This window comes from Vombatus ursinus, unplaced genomic scaffold, assembly GCF_900497805.2.
Source record: "Vombatus ursinus unplaced genomic scaffold, bare-nosed wombat genome assembly UNPS02014805.1, whole genome shotgun sequence".
In the NCBI taxonomy this organism is placed as follows: Eukaryota; Metazoa; Chordata; class Mammalia; order Diprotodontia; family Vombatidae; genus Vombatus; species Vombatus ursinus.
The window spans coordinates 15,914,744-15,936,967 of NW_020954583.1; the positions used below are offsets into that span (position 1 = coordinate 15,914,744).

At 34.0% G+C, this 22,224-nt stretch overlaps 1 protein-coding gene across 2 annotated transcripts in view; it reads right to left on the bottom strand.

Annotated features, from left to right (window-relative positions):
* Positions 1–2,816: 2,816 nt before the first annotated feature.
* Positions 2,817–22,224, bottom strand: part of ROBO2 (roundabout guidance receptor 2) — a 633,674-nt gene continuing 614,266 nt past the window's right edge. The window contains exons 24-27 of one of the 2 annotated variants that reach the window (XM_027874186.1): positions 17,046–17,216; positions 11,135–11,407; positions 9,151–9,342; positions 2,817–3,602 (exon numbers count right to left, since the gene is read on the bottom strand). In XM_027874186.1, coding sequence (XP_027729987.1) covers positions 3,574–3,602; positions 9,151–9,342; positions 11,135–11,407; positions 17,046–17,216 — 665 coding nt within the window. In that variant the 3' untranslated portion in view covers positions 2,817–3,573. Of the gene's footprint in view, positions 3,608–9,141; positions 9,343–11,134; positions 11,408–17,045; positions 17,217–22,224 lie in introns of both variants that reach the window. The other variant, XM_027874188.1, reaches the window with a different exon arrangement.

Consider the following 22,224-nt stretch of genomic DNA (forward strand, 5'->3'; position numbering starts at 1 on the left):
ATGTTATAACATGTTGTTATATATACCGAATTCTTGTCATGTCATTTCAGAAGCAAAATACAGAGGCAGATGAACAAGTTAGTGAATATCATAGTCCTGTACAACTCCAATACTGACACACACAATCACTTCCCATTGGAGCAGATAAATCACATATCTGAAATTGATAGAGATGGTTATGATTATGTTGTCAAGGGATAATAGTATAAATTTTTGACAGAAATTGTGAGTAAGGTGTTCCACCAAAGCTAAACATAAACTTTAACTCAACATCCATTGAAGACTAATTAAAATTCTTAGAACAACAAAATATGAAGTTATATATTAATAAATTTCATAGAATCATAGAGTTGGGAGGGATTGTAGAGGTCATCTGATCCAACTTCCCCCCTACACCAGAAGATATTATTATAACATCTCTATGGATGGGTCTTCACCATATAATACAGAAGTGAATGAAAAGTCTAATGCTTTTATTTTCCTGGTCTATTATTTAACCTTTATTACACCAATGCTGAACTCAATTACCCTTTTATGCTTTCTACTTTCATTCTCTTCTTGAGTTGGACTCACAATCAATGGAGTGATTTCACGTAGCTCATTGTGTTGGCACCAATGCTATTCTATCTCTACTTTAAAATGGTATAGAAAAGATTTAGAACACAAGTATTGTATCTACAACATAAATACAGAGCCAAAGATGAGCATTTGCTCTGACAGTCACAGGCATTTCATAAAAAGGAGTTCTTCAAACTAAATAATATTGTGCTTATGCAGAAGTGGCCATGAGGTAGCATTATCCTTGACTGCAAAGTGGGATGATACTCCCTACATCCACATAAACCAGTGGAGGCCTTCAATTTATAGATTTACATGGACTTGCTCTGTGACTTATGGAACAGAGAACTGAGTATAATGAAATTATAACTATACTAATACAGTCAACAAGGAAAAGTAGACTTTGCAGTTAGTAACAAATGTTTATACATTTGATTTGATGTCTTGGCTTACATCCTATTTGACTTCTTATAGTTAGCAAGATGAATAATGGTTATTTTAATTTTTTATATTATTGCTGAATTCCATTTGATAACTATAGTATTATTGTATGTCAGTATGTAGGCCATATCTTTGTAAAATACACTCTCCATTTTGTAAGTAATTTAAGACCAATTTACCTAGATGTGGGGATAACAGGGAACACAGACCATTCTGATAAGGCATTCAGCTAAGTACACTGTATAAACTTATACATCCAGTCGTAACAACCACTCATTTCCTGCTCAAGCCCTTAAATTTATGTCATCTGAGCAGACAAGAGTGTTTTTAGCAGCTACTGTCAACAGGTTACATGCATTTGACTAAAATAACACACTACTCAGAGATATGAATCAAACTCTGAGGCTGAAAAGTTTCAAATAGAGTGGATGAAGACACTCAAATCTGGCATTGCAAACACCATAGTCTGAAATCCCTCTGCCTTACGGTCTCTGGATGTTCATGTTATCATTGCCAACGCGGTGCTCACACTTTTATCAGATACTCTTTCATATCAGAAGGAAAACAAAACTCACTAAAGTTGCAGACGCTGATGTTACAAAACAATCTGGGTAGGATAATGTGGGTATGTCCAAAAGTGAACATGAACTCTGTTTATTGTCCATTGTGGAGTCACTGGTATGGAGTGAAGAACAGATGTTTCTTCACCCCCCAAAGCACAGCTTGGTTCCTAATGTTTGCCTATATTGGTATGGGTTAAGGAAAAGTAAAGGGAAGAAATAAATTTGACAATGCCAACTACTCTGCTAATATAATGAGAAGTAGAAGTAGGGGAATTAAAGCCAACAAAATATTTAAGTGTGGACTTAAAAGGCCCTCTTGTTGCAGAACTGGTGCCAAACTTTTTATTGAAAGGAATAGTGAATCCTCTTGGAGAGTAATGAGAAAGAATAGACCTAAGCAGACTCTAAAAATGTGAATATGCCATGTGGGCAAACTTTAAAACTGGGAATTTCAAGACAGCTTTGCTTCGATTGATTTTTATATATGCACAACAACTAATAGCTATTTCAAAATTTTAATGATTTTCTTCATACTTGAGTTGCAAAAAAATATTATTTTGAGTCATGAAAACAAATGACAAAGCAGGATGCTGTTATTAATGTCCACTTACAAGGTTTGGCTTTATTCAAAAAGCATATAAACATGCACTGTTTTCTTGTTAATCTCTTTTTTTTCAATTCACTCATAAAAGTGGATCAACTATATTTTTTTGGTTGGGAGCCAATTTTTGAAAATGTTCAGCTTTATTTCAAGAAATCTACTTACCATGAAATGAACATACTCTTGGCACTGCTATTCAAGCACTTATAATCTGACTACAAGTTTGGTGGAATACATTTTACTTCTTAATTAAATAAAACATATTTTTATGTAAATTGCATTGTAAAAAAGTTATGAATTTCAGTGATGCAGCTCTATCCTCTAGTGTACTGTGCATGTATTATAAAGATGAAACAAGATATTGTAACATATTTCATATTTGGAAGAAGCCTGAGTATGATCAAGTGATAAATTACATCTTTAACTACTTGATAGATATTCTAGAGTTTATATTATTTGTTTCCCTGGGGAACTTCACATCATATTTTGACTTAATGGGTTGGAGAGATTAATTATGGTAATTCACAAAATGCTTTAAAACTGTAATATAAATACAGCCTTAGTGAAACACCTTAATTTATTTTGTTTATATTATATCATATATTGTTCAATCATATTTGGGCAAGTAAAAACTGACACTCCAAATAACCTTATTTTTTTCATCAAGTATATCATAGCTATATGAATATTTTATATATATTCATTCCTTTCTTTTTGAACACCTTTCTTTTGAACCCCATATACTTTTTAAAACAGTAAAAGCAGCCATCTTGCTTTTTTTAATTGAATTAGTCCCTGATGTTCAAATAAGCCTTTGCCAACATCAATTTTCCTTTTCATCTTCTACATGTTCCTATACCCCAATGGAAAACCATATAACATAATCAGTTACATCCTGCATTATTCAACATAGCTTACAGTACAATAAACTCCCTTCACATTCAGTCTTTTTTCTTTATGTCATGAGGAGTAGAGATTTGTGCTTATCACCAAATAAAATTGCAGTGCAAACTTTAAACATAAAAGTTACACAATTAAAAGTTAATATATGGCACCACAGCCTATTAATTCACATATAGTACAACAGACTAGTAAGAACAGACAGTAATATGAACATAGCTAAAAAGACAGTGAACTTGCATAGCAATGCAACAAAAGAAATTATATACAGAGGAAAATCCTTTTCATCCTGGAGGGTGATTTTTTTTCTTTCTTTTCTATATACTCCTGACAAGAAATAGTTAAGGTGGATGGTGTCTTTAAGAGAATACAAGTAAAATATCTGTGGGATATGTGTGGCTGTGTGTCTTTACATTGCATTTACAATTCTTTTAATAGTACATAAATAAAGAAATTGTTCATTGCACTGTTTAGTGTCATCACTTCCATGAGTTCAGACCTGATGGTCCTTCAGAGCAGCTTTGCATTTCTCTTCTCAACTACTCTAATACAAAGAGAGAGAGAGAGAGAAAGAGAGAGAGAGAGAGAGAGAGAGAGAGAGAGAGAGAGAGAGAGAGAAAGAAAAATTAATAAAAAATATAATAGCAAGAATTATGCCAAGCAGATGACTTAAGTGGTCACTTCAATAACCTAAGCTGGACACATTTTACAGTTAATGTTAGTTTCATGAAAGCAATTTCTTAAAATATACTTGTTATGCTTCTATTTCCAGTTCTATTCTTAATTGGGGGAAAGAAAATCAGTTTAAGGCATGTTGATCATTAGAAGGAAGAAATGTTATAATCATTTAGTTAAAAAATAAAAGTAGGCTCAAAGCAGCTTTAGAGACATTCATGGATGACAACATATTACTAAAGGTACTCATGACTTCTATCTTAAACATTACCATGTTCTCCAAGCAATGTTCCTTACATTGTTCCTTAGCAATGTTCCTTACACTGTGCCTTAGCAATCTTCCATACAGAGACTATTGGTTGCTCCAATGAATCTGATAGAATACAGACTTTTTTTGGTACAGTTACACAATATATTTTTCAACGTTTCAAGAAATCAGATTGGAAGACCCACTGAAAATGTGAGATGGTGGGGAAATGGCATGAATTAGGTTAGGAGAGGAGATTCACATAAAGCTGGATCCCACACTTGACTGCTGTCCCCACTTTGGAGCACATTGGCCATTTAAGGGTTTTCTTGTTTGTAGAAGGCCTTTAAAGCTGTACTAGGCCCCAGAGGATCAAAAGAGATAATATTTTTGTTAGTACAGTGTCTGGCACATAGTAGGTACTTAATAAATGCTTATTCTCTTTCTTTCCCATAGACCTCCCTTGGTCTGCATAAACCATGATACTCTTTACTTATGTTAATCACTTCTTCCTATGTTTTCTGCCCCATTACTTTTCTGATTTAAAAAGAGGTTCTGTATTTTCAAAACCAGAAAGACCTGTGTGAGTCCTACCTCTGCAATTTAATGTCTGTGCAACTGCAGATAAGTCACATTGACTTGTCTCAAAGCATCTGTTTATTCATCTGTAAAACAGGGATAAGTATTTGCTTGGGTTGTTCTGAGGATCAAATATAATGATATTTCTCCTTAGTAGACTTTGAGGATCTTTGAGGACAGAGACTGAAGCGTTTTATATCTGTATACTCCCTGCAATTAGCACAGTGCCTTCAACATAGGTGGTATTCAATAAAAGTTTGTTAAATTGAATTGAAACATTACATAAATGTAAGGGATCATCATTCATGTGGAAGAAGTGTGGTATAGTAGACAGAGGACTGGTCTTGGAGTCAGTAAGAACTGGGTTCAATTACTGTCACTAACACATATTATATGTACAGTCAAGGATAAGTCACTTAAGTTTTCAGTGTTCCAAGGCAACAGTCTGAGAATATAATCTGAAGATATGTTGCTAATATGCATTGGTGGAGAGAATTTCCACATGGAAAATTCCATCACTAGTAAAATCACAGGTTTGAAAAATAAACATTTGCAAATGCTATTAAGAAAACATGCATAGAGTTATGCATCCTATGGATACCAAATGTAGGACTAGCTTTATGTTGAAGGAAGAAGAAAGAAACATATTTTTAAACATTTGTAAGATCCCCTAGGAGCTGGAAAATGAACCCTCTTTGAAGTCATGAGGAATTTCATTGTAGATTGGTGTCTATGTGAACAAATCAGGCAAGAATTCGGCTGAATTCTGCTTTGCCTCCTTGCCAACTTTGAGGTAGCTTTCTAGAAGCCACCTATATCTAGAAGCTCTATATGGAGCAGCATATATTGTATAATGGCTGCAAGTTGGTATGGAAAAAAAAAACCAACACTAAAACAAAACAAAACAAAACAGAACAACAACAAAAACAAAACAAAAAAAAACAAAACAAAAAAAAGATTATTCTTGTGTTTGCATGCTTTCAGGAAACTCCAGTGGCTCCCTAACACTTCCAGAAACAAATATCTAATCTTGTTTGGTTTTTAAAGTCCTTCATAACCTGATTCCTTCCTACCTTTGTAGTATCCCCATCTCACATACTCCAGGTAATCTGAGATTCAATGACATTGGCTTCCTTGCATATCCCAGAACAAGAAATTCTTATCTCCTAATTCTATGCATTTTCAATGACTGTCCTCCATGCCTGAAACTCTCTCCTTCCTCATCTATACCTCCTGGCTTTCCTGGTTTCCTTCAAGTCACAGCTAAAACCACACTTTTGCAAGAAGCCTTTTCTGATCCCTCTTAATGCTAATGCTTTCTATATAAGATTATCTCCAATTTATTTTGTACATACTTCTCTGTACATATCTATTCGCATGTTGTTTCCCCTGCTAGATTGTAAGCTCCTTGAGGAGAGGGAATATTTTTTCTTTGTACACCTGGTGCTTAGCATAGAGCCTGGCATATAGTAGGCACTTAACATTCTGTTAACTAGATTGAACTTGTATCAAAGGACTAGAAATTTCCTTAGTTTCTTTAAGGTAACCACTTTCTTCTTTGGAAACCCCACTTGTTTTGCCAACAACCACTGACATTTAACCTATGACAGAAATTTTAAAAAAAGGCAAAACCAGATTTGGCCTTTATAATAATAACAATAGTCTCTTTTTCTTCTTCATGAATATGATCTTCTCTATCAATATGGTATTTTCCATATTACTAAAAAACTACAGCTTGAGGTATAAACACTACAAATTCTATAAATTCAGTAATTTTGAGAAGCTGTGCCAGATAGGTTTATTATTTTTTTCAGCAAAGTTGAATAGGGCATTTGGATTCTGGGGATAGGGAGAAAAATTTCTATTATTTATATCACCAGTGTTTAACACTGTGCTTGGCACTAAGTAAACATTTAATAATTTTTATGCATTTTTTTAGGTATCTAAGAAAATGTGGAAATTCAATTAATTTAATACTATAATATTTTATATTTATTTAGTACTTTAAGTACTTAAAAGTACTGTTACTCACAATAACTCTGTGTAAATATTTCTATTACTTCCCTTTTACAAATTAGAAAACTAAGGCCATGACAGTTTAAATGACATTTCTATGATATACATCTAGCTAGTGTATAAAATGAGATTTAAATCCAGGCCTTTCGACTCCAACTCTGATACTTTTTTTCTTATCTACGGCAAACAAGTGAATTCTTTGAGAGCTGAGTTCAATTAAATAAGATCAGAATGGAGTCAAAATCTTTGCTTATATAATATGTTTTAGGTTTCTACCCTTCCTGTTAAGATTTTCTTCAAAGTCTTGGTCCCAATGTCAAGGTGCCCAATGTCTATGGAATTAGGTGAACTTTATCAACCACAAATTCTGAGTCTGAAAATGATAAAAACTATAAATCAACTGTTTCTAGGATAAGTAACTATTTGATAAGCTCTGTAGAAGCATCTGAAGCCAACACTCTTCTTCCTGCTCAACCATTTCCATTTCCCTCTTTAGATATAGATAATGATATATACACACATACATAGCCATATATGTGTGTGTATACATATATATGGCTCATATCTATATCTTGCTATTTATCTAATCTATATGAATAGTACTTTAGTTTAAAGTTCTTGGTTTAATTAATATGAATGAGAAGCTTTAGTAATATTTCTTTAACTGTCAATTATGAAACAATGTCCTGCACTGAAATCTTTTGACATCATTCTTAACAAAAAATTAATTAGTTTCTAAAGGGAAAAGTCAAATCAGCCCAGGAAAGACTCCTCCCTGAAACATGGATAATGATATAGAATTTGATTAATTCAATTGATAGAAGTATCTCATTTGTTGTTGTGTTGTTTCAGTTTTGTGTCTGATTCTGTGTGACTCCATTTGGGGTTTTCTTGGTAGAGATAATGGAGTGGCTTGCCATTTCCTTCTTCAGCTCATTTTACAGATGAGGAAAATGAGGCAAACAGGGTTAAAGTGACTTGCTCAGAGTCACAGCTAGTATGTGTCTGAGGACAGATTTGAACTCAAGAAGATGAATCTTTATGACTCCCTGTGCTCTATCCACTTTGCCACCTAGCTGAGATGGAATTAGGTCTGTGATTAATTCAATTAATAGAAATCTCTCTTAACTTCACCTTTAATCAGATAGAGGAAGTTGTTAAAGAGGAATAGAATGGTTTTAGGAAAATGCTTCTCTAGGGTACATGGAAAGTGGTGACTATTGTTCTGTTTGATAAATATTAACTGTTACCTAAATTTTGTCCTCTTTAATCTTGATTATGGAATTATGTCTTTTGTTTTGGGGAACACTACAAATTGTGAGTGTACATTGTGATGGCAGAAAGATTTTTTTAAAGAAAATTTGGGTTTAGATTCTTTGAATTTTGTCTCTCTTTCTAGTAGAAACACTTAGATTTGTTTATTTTCTATATTTATCTCTGCCACATATGTATCAGAAAACACATGACACTAAGTATTATTTTTTTCCCCAGGACTAGAATCTAGATTTAGTTTACAGGACTCACGGAACAATTAGCAGCAGCTAGTTCAAATTTGGCCTCAGACACTAGTTATGTGACCCTAGACAAGTCACTTAACCCTGCTTGTCTCAGTTTCTTCATCTGTAAAATGAGCTGGAGAAGGAAATGGCAAATCACTCCAGTATCTCTGCTAAGAAAACCCCAAATGGGATCACAAAGAGTTGGACATGACAGAAAAATGATCGAGCAACAAAAATGTGGAATTGGCCATTCCTAAAGCTCCTTTAAAAAGTCCAATTCCTTATAATTCAGTTGTAAAATGGAGGAAAAATTAAAAAGTAAATTACAATTTTTGCAGACTTTTAAGGGTTTTTTTTTTTGTTTGTTTGAAGGAGGTGGAGTGGACTCTTAATTTCATCAATCCAGGGAACTGCAGGCAAGGAAACTTTGTCTTTAAATGCAGATTGGCACCTGTTTTGTAATTTGTAGTCTTGGTTGCTTGAGGATATTCAGGGGGCATAAGTATTTATTGAGTACCTACTAGTGCCAGGCACTCTGCTTTACAAATATAATCTCATTTAATCTTCACAACAATTCTATGAAGTAGAATTCCTCCTTTATAAAACTGAGGAAATTGGGACGAACAGGTTAAGTAACTCTCCCAGGTTCACACAAATAGAGAGTATCTGAGGTTAAATTTGAATTAAGGTGTTCCTGACTTCAGGCCCAGAGCTCTATCCACTGTGACTTGCCTAGGGTCACAAAGTCAGGATGTGTCTGAAGTCAAACTTGAGCTCAGTTTGACATGACACATATGGTCTCTCATGCTTGTAAAGAATAAGACTGTCTAAATTAAAACTAACTTTTTTTGTAATAAAAAAGTGGTAAAAAATGTACATTTCAATTAGGGCTATAAAGAGATCTGGGTTATTGCCAGGACTCAGTTCAGAAATAATAATCTGAATTTTCTCTGACAGTCAAGATGAGTTTCTTTCATTTTCTAATTCCATTCATACAAATTGTTACCTCTGTATTATTTTTCAACTATAGCCACTTCTAAGCTATAATTAGAAACTACTTACATAATTCACCTGTAAACTGTCCTTGACTATTGGATCCCATGTAGCCTATGTCAAGAAGGTCACTGGCATTGCGCTGGTGACTTCCCCGCAAGACTTCGCCTTTTCTAGGTCCAGTTGATCCTTTCGAAGAAGCTGTTCCTGACGAGCTGTGTCCACCTGGCGATGGGAAGTTGGGCTTACTGTAGGGTACCAGGGCCTCCTCTGAAAAAGAAGTACAAGAAAGGGCTAAAAAAACAGTTGCCTGGGGATGGAGAAGGCATTCAACCCTCTGAAACTGAAATTTACAATAATTTGCTTGATGGTTCAATATCTAGTAAAATTAACAAATAAATCCCCAATATTTCAGAAATTTCTACATGTAAACAGATTTAGATCCAAGAAAGATTTGCTTAGGTCCTGGTGATATAAAAATTATTTTACCTTATTTATAAAATTTGGACTCATTATAAAAGAGAACTGTACATAATGAATCATAGTTTGCTTATCTAAAGCAGATCTGAAAATAACCTTGAGTTCAATGAAATTGATTAGATTTTTCATTAAGAATGAAAGGAATGTAGTTTTTGTTTTAGTTTAAATTATAAGAATTATTTTATAGATTCTACTATTACCCTTTTGTTGTCAGTACACTTTTATTTTAACTACACCATCTTTTATAGATTGCAATTGCTTTATCTTTAAAAATTCTTCAGTTTGGAATTTTACTTTAAAAAAAAAGTTTCCAAAACTGAACTAGGGTTCAGTTCTAGAAAAGGTTGGTTCAATTTGCATAAGAAATGAGTAATGTATTTTTTTAAAAAGATTATCTGAACTTCAGGATTTATGATTTCAGAAGAGTTGTTTCAGAAAAGCTACTTAAAATACATATCTATGATATATTATTTCTGCCAAATGCTGAAGAAATTAAGTTGTACCCACAAAGACAAAGGTAAGTTGGTCACTTTTCCAGATAACCTAAGCACTACAGGGGTGGTATAGTGGATGGTGTACTACACGTTAGAGTCAAGAAGATCTGAGTGTAAGTCCTACCTCAAACACTTACTAGTTGTGTGACCCTGAACGAGTTTCCTCATGTATAAAATAAGGATAACAACAGCATTAGAGTTGTGAGGTTAAAATGAGATCTTATTTGCAAAGCTCTTTACAAACCTTAAATTAGAATATAAATGCTATCTATTAAACAAAAGGTGATGCAAAGTGGATGGTGGGCTGGGCCTGGAGTCAAGAATAGTCATCTTTGTGGGTTCAAATCTGGCCTCAGATACTGACTAACTGTGTGACCTGGTAAATCACTTAACCCTATTTGCCACAGTTTCTCATCTGTAAAATGTGCTAGAGAAGGAAATATCAAACCACTCCAATATCTTTCCTAAGAAAACTCCAAATGGGGTCACAGAGTCAGACACAACTGAAAAAATGACTCAACAATTAAAGCAAACATTATATTCTATTAAAGCTTTCAAATCCACTCACTTATTAATTTAGATAACATTAAAAAGAACCCAAAATTTGGAGTCAGAACCTGGGCTCAAATGCTGGCTCTGATATTTAATATGTGATCTTGGACAATGGAAAATCACTTGGGCCTTCACTTTTCTCATCTATGAAATGAGAATATAGGAAGAGATGATCTCTAAGGTCTCTTCTAGGCTTAGATCCACTATTCCTGTTAAAGGGAAAGTCCCAAGTAATTGATGATTCTGAACCTTGTTTGTCTGAACTGAGCAATTATCAAAATTGTCTGATCAATTCAGTCAAAGTGATTAAAGTAACTGTAAATCCATCAGGGTGTATGGTAGCAGATGGTGCAGGTAGCTTTCACTTTATTGCCCTTTTGGAGAGGTAAGAAAGACAGCAAGATAATTTTCCTGACCTGCTTTGTGAAGGTATTCCAACCCATTGTCTTGTACTTATCCTAATATAATTTTCATATTAAAACATCTGGTAAAAAAATTAATGTCTACACTTTGTTTTGGACTATATCACCACACACCTGATCCAAAGGCTTGTTTGTGTGGGACTCTCCTTAAATCTTCTTGATGTTCTGTGGAGCTTATCCATTCCTGCGTTTCCCGCTGCCACTCTAGTGAGGTTCTAGCGTGTAGATCCAATGAATTCTTTGTTTCATCTATGGGGGATGCATGTTGCCTCTCCAGAGAGCTTCCTTTTCTCTCTGCGGAATTTTCCATGTTACCACCATGTTGGCCAGGGCCTATTTGGTGCCTTAAACCCTGAACTGGTGGGGGATCTGGTGGTGGTGGAAGATCTAAAAATGTTGAATAGGGTTTAGAGTGAACTAAAGTGTAATGGAATAATACTTTTGCTTCAAGCTGAAGATAAACAATGGCTCAATACAGGTAGAGCTGGTGCAAGATTAATTAGAGGAAAATAAAATCAATAATTAGACTCATAAATGCATAATGTTAAAATCATTTATTACTTTCTATCAGTATTCTGGCAATAGATCTTTTGAAATGGAAAAAGCAAGAAGTGTTTCTTAGCATAGGATGCATTATTAGTTGCAAATTCTGTACCTACCAGGAATACAGAAAGTAGTTCAGAGTTTGCTCACAAATCAATCTTTTTCTACTTGCCCACACCTCAGATTGTCTTCCAAAACAGACATGCCGTAACACATAAGAGCATTAACAGCATTACAGAAGATGTGGATTTCTAACATGTCTTAATGACACCCAAGAAAGAACTAAAATTTCTCTGATGATCTCCGCAGGAAATGATGCCCTTGGGATATTAAGAACTGTATGCTCAAGCATATGTGACAGCTGACTGTCTGCACCCATGTAGGTGGCACATTTAACAACAGTCCAGGGGTTAAGCTAACATTCATTAGATGCAATTAACATTCTGCCTGACAAGCAGTTCTGGCTATGTGTTTCATGAATTAGCTAATGAGCTACAACTAATACATTATATTTTTTCAATGTACTTATTTTTATAAGTAATAACTAATGCTCAGAGTACATATTGAATGTTTCATAGGATTGTAATAAGACCATACATTTTGTCAAAGATTGTACTGAATTCTGACTGGGATATAAATTTATCTAATTTTGTCTCTACTGCCGTTCCCTAATTTGACTATCACTTTCCCCACTGTAGCTGTTTGAAACTTTCTTTTCTCCTTTCTGGCCTCCAACATCACCTCCTTTCCCCTCCCTCTCAAGTGAAGTAGTTCACCTTATATTTCACTGAGGAAATAAGAGGCCACTTGTCATGCTCCCTCTTCTCTCTTATTCCACATTTCAAAATATCTTGAAATAATTTTCTATCTTCTTTTTTACTGTGAGGTAGATATGATACTTTCTCTAGCCAAAACTAACACCTTTACTTATACTCATGATCCTATACCTCATGACTCTATTGGCAGTCTGTTCCTATAACTATACCAACTCCAGTCACCTAACCCCAATTCATCTCTCGTCTTCAATCTCTTCAATATCTGCTGGCTTCTTCCTTGCTCAGGTTTCTGTGCTATCCTTAAAAAATAAAAACACCAAAAAACCCTCAACTACATTCTCCTACATTATCACACTGTATCTTTTCTCCTTGAAAAAGCCTCATATCCTAGTTGCCTCCATTTCATCAGTCGAATAAGCTGTTAACTTCAAAGTTTCCAATGATCTCTGAACTACTAAATCCGATGGTTCTTTCTCAGTTTTCATCCTTCTTGATGACACATTCCACACAGTAAACCACCTACTTTTCCTGGATACTCTCTCCTATCAGAATTTGCATGACACAACTTTTCTCAATCCTCTTATTTGCCAGCTCCTTCTGAAGTCTCCTTTTCTTGCTCATCAACCAAAGGTCCTGTATTGAGACCTCTTCTCTCGAAATACTCTCTCTGTAATATAGTAAGTTCCTATAGGTTCAACTGTCATCGCTATACAAATGAATCTCAAATCTGCATAATTTCTTTCTCTCCTAAGCTCTATTCCTATATTACCAATTACCTATTTGAAAATTTCAACTGGAAGTTTCCATAGGCATCTCAAATCCAATGTATCTAAAATAGATCTTTCTATCCCAAAACCACTCCTCTTCTTAATCTCCGTTTTTCTAGAAAGGTTGCACCATTTTTCTATTCACCTCGGTTCATAACCTTTGATTAATTTTTGACTCTTCAATCTCATTCACCATTACTGTCCACACCCACCATCTGAAAAGTCTTGTTGATTCCATCTCTACCACAGATCTGATATCTTCCCCCTGTCTCTCTATTATATTACCCTCCCCCGACCCCTACTTCAGGACCTTACCATCTTTCATCTTGATTATTGTAAAAGTTTCTTAATTGGTCTCTCAGCCTCCAATCACTCTCTTCTCCAATCTATCCTCCACAGAGCTGCCAAAAATATGCTATACTTGTAAAAAAACCATTCTGATCATATCATTCTCTTGCTCTCTAAGCTCCAGTGTCTCCTGTTGCTTCTAGGATCAAATATAGTTTCCTCTATTTGACATTTAAAACCCTTCACAATCTGAACACAGTCTGCTTTTCTAGATTTATTATGCATTGCTCTTTTTCATGAACTCTAACATCTAGACAAACTCTGATTTGATGTTTCTCACATACTACATTACATCTCCTGCATCTATATCTTTGCAAAGGTTGTCCCTCATTCCTGAAATTCATTCCCTCCTTTCTGCCGCCTCTTGAAATTCCTAGCTTCCTTCTAAGCTAAGCTCAAGTGCCATTGCCTACATGAGGTCTTTCCTTATTTACCCAGATACTAATATCTCTCCCTCAATTCCCTTCCAAAATTACCTGCCCTGTGTTATTTGAATATACTTTTTTTGTATTTACTTTTCTGTGTACATATTATTTCCCTCAAAAGAGTGTGAATTTCCCTCAGAAGTGGGGCTATTTCTTTTTTATCTTGTATCTCTAAGTGTGTAGTATCCCAGTGCCTGGCACATAATAAGAGATTTAAAAATAAAAATGCTTGCTAATTTTTCCAGATAGCATATTTATAATTCTTATAAAACATGAAGATGATAACATCAGTATTTAGTTCTTCTAATATTCTTTCTTGTTTTTTTCCCCTCTTAATGATTCTTGAAATACCTAGATTCTTTATTATCCACATATTTATTCATGATGAAATCCTACTGTCCCTCTTTTGTATTCATTCTATTTATTATTGTGTGGTTTTTAATTTGTCCATATCAAATTATATGATAGGATCCTTTTTTTTTGACTGATTCTACTAGCACTAAAAATTCACTCAGGTCAAAATTGTGCTTTTTATTTTGAAATCTCTTAAAGTTTCTGTCATAGTTTTTTTCTCCATTTCCCCTTTTGTTCATTTTGTTATATCTTCTCTGTATTAATCTGGAGAGCTTTTTAGTAAAATAGTGAGGAGAGACTACTTCCAAAAGTTTCTAATATTTTGTACAATGTATATATTTTTTCCCTTTTCAACTTATATGCATGTGTGTGTGTGCACTTTTTTCTGTCCTTTTTTTTCTTTAGTAATTTCCTCTTTTTTGAACCAACATGGTTATCTAAAAGGAAATTTGAATGCATTCAGTACACATTTTCCTTAAGGTTCTGTAAGGAGCTTCTTTCAAATGACTTTTAAAGAAAATTTATAGTTCTTTTAATTTATAGAGGAAGTATTAGGTCATGTTTATTTTGATGTGATATTATCCTTTAATTGAAGTGATGAAGATTATACCTCATGAGGATCTGTTTGGGGAGCTCCCTAAGCGATAATGTTATTCCCACTTATCATGTATATCCTCTAGTTAAATTAGGAGTTACTAATTATTCAAGATAACAGGGTCAGTGTCTGGGGGAGGAAAGTTGTATGTGGAACATTTCTTCCAGAATAAAACATTATTTCCAGATTGAGATGTCTGCTGTACTACATGATTCAAATTATGCTGTACTACATGAATTTAGCGATTTTTTAAATTCGGTGCTGTCTTCAGTGATCTGTTACAAATATAGATGTAATCTTTCATGAGTATCTGAGTGCTGAGCATTGAAAGAAGACCTAGAAATCTGCCAAATAAAATTGTATTTTATTGTACAAGCTTTCTATTGGCTTCCCTTTCCCCACTCGAATACCCACTTCCCATTAGAAATGCTTAACTTTTAGATGGACAATAATGGCAGCTGCTTAAGCCTGCTGAAATTTTGATTCCAGATATTCTAACTTTACAATTAAGTTACATTCTTTAGGCACTGCAAAAAAGAAGTCCATCACATACTTTGATATGGACAAACTGAAAACCACACAATAATAAATGGAATGAAGAGTGAATGGATGGAGCAAAGATAAAAGTATAAAGTTATTGATTAAATTAGTTTGAGTTACTGGGTAAGAGGATGCTATACTTGAATTAAATCATTATTCTGTTTGATGTTGATTCATCTCACCTTTTAACTATATTTTCCTCAGTGATGAAGTCAGGGTAGTAAGTAGTCCATTATTGACATGGAAGAGTGAATAAGAGCAATTCCATGACCTTGATATGAGTGGTAGGGGAATGCAAAGCTAAGTTAGAAAGCTTACAATTTAATCGATGAGGTGGAGTAGAATTCGGCTTCCAACTCTCCATTTTTATGGTGTTGCAACTTCTAGAATTGGAGCATCTAATATTTTATTTAGTGTTGATTTATACTCTTGGAGAATAATACTAAATGAGTTTTATTGATTTTTGTAAATGTGTACATTATTTTGTGACTTTCCAGTGATTTTATTGGTGAAGGGGGATTCCCAGTGAGGAACCCATCTCAAACGAATACTTACTGGTACCTGAAGTTGCCTACAGCACTAAGAGATAAAGTCATTTGCTCAGGGCATCACAGCCAGTACGTGGCAGAGCTCTTCCTGACTCTAAGTTCAGATGTTCCCTATCTACCATGCCATGTTGCCTCTCACCTCATAAAATATTAATGTTAAATCCATAATGCCAGAGTTATTGTGACACTTTTTTTATCATTCAAAAATCAATGAAGCAAAATAACGTTTATCTATTAAGTGTCAGTACCACACAGCAAGACTCCACCAAGGGGAAAACTATTTTCCAAGTGGATGTTATGATGTGGTTTCTGATACCATACTTTAGTGTGGTACAATTCTTGCTGCTGAATTCTCTTAACAGGATCTTTTTGAATAATCTGTATTATTTTGTAAAAATGAAGTACAAAATTTGTACTTGATTGAGAATAACAATAAACAATATTCTTTATTTTGGGTTTCCTTGACAAGCAATGAATTAAAATTAATACTCTTTTACAGTATATCTCAAATAAAGTCTAGATTAACACCTGTTAGGAATGTAATATGGGCTAGAGAGCCTGGACAAGGGATATCTATCAACTCTTGGGGTCTATAATTAATCTCGTTAACCCCTCCTAAATGGTTTGAGAAGCTAATTAAATCCATTTGCTAAGTTAGCTTTGTATATCTTCTTTCCTTTACTCCTTTGTTTAACTGTTATTCTAATGGTGAATTCCAAATGATTCCAAATGAATGGGGGCAGGGGAAGGTGTCTTAATAGGCTTGTTAGATAATTTCTGTTCATAATGGCTTATATTTACATAAGGTATTTCACTAAAACAAGACACAGAGCTAGATATTTTTATAGGTAAATAGTACTTTGTCTAAATTCCTCTACTCTTAGCATATTTTGCCTTCTATGACATTTCTTTGTATATATACATCTTATTTAGTAGTTATTAAATTACAAACTCTCTGAGGGCAAGGTCTGGGTCATTTTTGATCTTTATACATGCAGTGCTTAAGAAAGTGACTTGAATTAATATGATTTCTACCAACTTATCACATCCACTTACATTGTTTGTTCTAGCTTCCCAATTTGGAGATAGCAATGAGGTAAAACGAAATAAAACAAAACAAAAAACCTACCATCTGTCATTCCCTCCCTGCGATGAGGCAGTGGGGGTTGGTCCAATTTACTTCCCTTGTGTTTTTTAGAGGGCCTAGGCCTCTGACTCTGATTCAGCGTTGTACTGGTGTTATTGTCAGTAGAAAAGGGACTGGTTGGTCGAGGTCTTTGAGAAGAAGAGAATGCTTTGCCTAAAACGAAAGACAATGGGAATGGGAAATACAAAACATCATTATAACAAAAAGGATTTTGCCTTTATACATCTACTCTGATTAAAGATAAGCTAACAAGATTGTCTCTCAGGGACAATGTTTTGCTTTCTTGGTACTCTTCTGATCAAACACAACAAAGAATAATATGCTACTCGTTTCAAAAAAAAAAAAAGGAGAAGAAAAAAATCTGACTACCCAAAACTTGGGTTCAATATGTCTAAGATTTTGAATAAGCTAGGGCAATTATATTCATAAGTTATAGTTCACTACATTCAGTTGTTTTCTTACTGACATTAAAGGAGAAAGTTCCAAAATTAATTAAATGTTAGGTTAGTCTAATTATATTCTTAAATTCTTAGAAAAATATGGAGAGCTTTTATATTCCACCAAAAGAAAAAAAACTTCCCAGAAATATTTACTTAGATATGTTCATTGGACTGCACCACACACAAACATTTTGTTTCACTTTTTCGGTCATGTCTGACTTTTTGTGACCCATTTGGGGTTTTCTTGGCAAAGATACCGAAGTTTCCTTCTCCAGCTCTTTTTACAGATAAAGAAACTGAGGCAAACAGGGTGAAGTGACTTGCTCAGGGTCACACAGCTAGTTAAGTGTCTGAAGCTGGAATGGATCTCACTGAAGATAAGGGTTCTTGAATCTAGGCCTGGCACTCTTTGTATCTTGCTGCATCCCATACCCCCTCCCCCACAAACATACAGTATGTTTATCAGTCAGTTGTGTTCTACCGTTTTTCCATAGAATCTTTCACTTCAGTCGTATTAAGGTATATGATATGCAACAGTTTAAAAGTACATTATATATCAGAATATAGAGTATAAAGTGCATTTAGTCATGAATTTCCACTTCTAACTTCTCAAACATTTATGAACATTGTATTGCTTTGTCGTTGTTGGGTTGTTTTTTTTTTTGTTTAATGTATTATATTTATTCAAGGAAAGATGGTAGTATTATATTGGCAAAAAAAATGATGGATAATACTTTTAACATCATATAGAATCTAGCATGCATACCTTCTACATCATAGCATTTGGCATAGTGAAAAGAAAAATAGATTTAGAGTCTGAAAACCTGAGTTCCAGCACTAACTCTGATATCCCAAGCTTTGTGAGTGTGGATAAGTTACCAAGAGTTTCATTTATAACATCAAGATAATACACTATTTATCTCACAGGATTCTTATAAAAAATAACATAAATGGCAGCTATCATTTATTTTTATTATAAAATGGATTATTATGAAGAAAGCACTTTATAAAGCTTAAAGCTCTACCCAAAGTTGAGCAACTATCATTACTATTCCTATAAATAGGTAATATTTATTCTAAACACATTTATCTAGCTGCTTATCTTTAAGGCAATCTGATATGTTGCTTAATGTTTTACTAATATTAGCATACATGAAACAAATGAATTTATGCTACCTGATTTATTAGTTTGACTTTTCAAATTGTTTCTACATATTGTATATACCACATAAAACACTTGATGAACATTCGATTTCTGATCTAAACTTCATCAAGAAAATAATTCAAATAACCATTATCTTATATTACACTGTGGTTTAAATAAAAATAAACCTCTGTAACTCCTAGACACAGGAGTCTCTCTTTCTCTATTTATGTGTACAGTAGGTTTCTTTTTAATTAGCACCTATCTATCTAGCTAGCTAGCTAGATGGCTATCTGTCTGTCTGTCTATCTTCTGCTGTTTCAGATCAGAAACTGCTCTGCAACTTATAGCCTTACAGAAATACCTGAAACACTGAGAGTACAAATAACTTGCCTCAGTCTACACAATCTATGATTTATAGGTGAGACTTGAACTCAGGTCTTCTTGACTCTATATGAGAGGAACTTTGTGTAATTGGTAAAGAGTCAATCTCCACATTTGGGGTTCAAATTCTAGCTCTGAAACACATTGGCTATGTAATCCTGGGGAAGCACATAAACATTCAGGGACCTGTCCAATTCTCTTAAGACTATAAGAAACATAGCATTGCTAATTTGCCTTGGTAGAGGGCATTTTCTCACTGTAAGCGAAGTTATACTGGGCACACACATACACACAAGTGGGTTATTGAAACTATTTTGTTTTAAGAAAGACAAAAATAAAATTTAATGATAACTTCTTAGAGCAAAAAACAAGATTCTTTTTGGTGTAGTGAAAAATAAGTTGCCAGTTATACTATTACTTTCAGAAGCAAAAACTGAATTCTTAAAAAAAACTATGTATAAACACCATTAAATTTAACTTGCAAATGCAGTAGGTTTCTTTTTAATTAGCATCCTGTAAAATAAAGTAAAAAAAATATTGGATTAAATAACAAATCCCAAACAACAAAACTATCTGGCATTTGCCCTGTTAGACTGACAAACTTATATGCACTCACCCCATGCTTAGAAAGTCTTCCTAGAAAATGTATTTGCAAAAGAGTTGGGCTAGAGGCACAGTAATAAAGATAAAAGTTGAGCACTTTTTATCACTAGAAAGTTTACTGATTGTGTGAGGATTTTGCAAAGTATATATTACCAAACAATAATGGCAAAGTTAGTAGCAGCTTTGCTGCAATATAAAAAAGAAGCACATATCAGTTAGTTTATCAAGTAGTGGAGAATAAAGGGAATAATTAGAAGACCAAATGATGCTCTGCATTACTTATATTAACTAGAGTTGTGGTAAGTATTCACCCAAACTTATTTTCATGCATGTTAAAGGAATGCCTTACAACCAGATCCTTTGAGGAGAAAGATGATTAAGAGGATGAAAAAAGCTCAGTGTGAATAGCATAAGGTTCCCTCATGCAGAAATTGGCAACTTCAAATCTACCAACCTGTTTTTGTAAGGCTAGTTCCATCCAGCCTAAAACCAGCTTTATCTGCTGCTGCAACCAGTGCTTGTGCAAAACTGCTGCTGGTCAAGATGGAGTCATCTGAGGAGCTACCTACACTAGATCTATGACTAGAAAAGTTACGATCCTCATCAGATGCAGAACCCCATCCATTTACCATTGAACCTAAAAACAAATGTAATTATCTAGTGAGTTGTATACATTTCATTTATGATCTGTTTGTATATTGTATAATATCAGCAAGATGCAGAGAAGATGCCATATAGAACACTTTAGGGATAGGGATCAATCATTGCTCTTGTGATTTGATTAATATAAAGAACTTCAAATGAGAAAAAAACATGTTAGCATCTTCTCTGCAACCTATAGTCTTAGAGAATTGCCTAAAAGACAACTGAGAAGTTAAGTGACTTGTTCAGGGTCACATAGGTAGTTTACGTCAGAGGTGGGACTGGAACCCAAGTCTTCCCTTCTTCAATGCCAGCTCTCGATCTACTGTATTGTGCTGCTTTATCAGTGCAAAATGGGCTCTTAAACTACACCATTAATTTCAAACATTAATTTCAAAAATATTACTTAAATAATTTCAGTGATAAGGTATCAATGTGACATGATAAAGACATAGCACCATATTCCCCAAATAAAAGAAATGCACAGCATGAAATAGTTCTAAATTCTAAAATTACTTGGAATTCCAGGAACACACACAGGTATGTAAAGATAAAATGAAGTACTTTACTTTTCATTTTTTCCCCTCTACTATTTAATAGACAATAATATATTTGAGACTGTTATTCTAAACTAATCCATAAGTTTCAATCAATTGTCAGGCTTCCATAATACAGCCTCATGCACTTCCAAGATTTAAAAAGGAAAAACAAAAAACAAAAAAAACCCCAATAATAACAACAACAAACAGAAACTGAAGGGGTGAGAAGGATCTGTCAGCCTTAAAGCATATTAAGTGTGGCAGAGAGAATGACTGAGTATTGATTCTATTTGCCAAAATCACACAATTTTTTTTTTTACTTTCCAAACACAGTTCACTTGACAAACAGCTGCAAGGAAGGTAAGATAACAGAAAAAACTGAGCTACCTCAGGGAGAACAATATTTGATCTAATAATTGCAAGTCAAGGACCATCAGACAAAAATGAAAAGAGAAATGATGCAATGAACTTTGCTACATGATACTATAGTAGATAGGAGAAAACAAAATGTAGCAGTTAGTGGTCACAAAAGATTTTAGAAGTGAATATACTTCTTAAAATACTGAAAGGATGTTAAGAGTTGCTTCAAGTTTTTTATTGTTCATTCATAAAACCTATGCTTTAAGAAAAATGTGATTTAATTCTTCCTAGTTCTCTTTTTTCTTTAAGCAATGACCAATTTTCTTCATATAAACATATTTTATAAATGGACAATGCAATTATAGACAATACTTTATTACCCAGACAGTTGAAGCAGTTATATAGGTGATACAAAATGGCCAAGAATAAAATCATAATTTTTCCTGTATAAAGATGACAAGTAGCCTCCACCTAGTGCCATTAATTAGTTCTATAAAAATATTATCTTAGTTGAAACAATGTTACAAGGGGCTGGGAAATCAAAATGATTGAAGTTTAAGCACTAGGTCAGAATATTATATCCATCTGATTTTGCATTTGGTACCATTTCTTACAGAAACATCTTTTAATGTTATACTCAGGCTTGATATTAATGTCTTAATGATATTATGAAACAAAATTATTCAAAGAAACATAATTAAGAGTTTTCATTATGGATATGTCTAATCTTTTGATAATTCACAGCATTTTAACCAAGTCAATGAAACCTTTGTTTTTGTTTTTGTTTTTTTGACTTACAGTATGGTTTTTAGGATAGAGAGAAGGCATAGTGTTTAAAAAAAAAAAAAGGAAGGGCCAAAAGTGTCTTTCTCTGCCAATCTGCCCTTCTTACTGATCCTCACATGTGACACTCCATGTCATTTCTCTATGCTTTGAACTGACTAGCACCTACTACAGTAAAGACTCAACTACTACTTTCTGTATGAAGCCTTTCCTAACCTCCCTCCCTCTCTCCCTCCAAATGCTAGCATCCTCCTACCCTGAAAGAT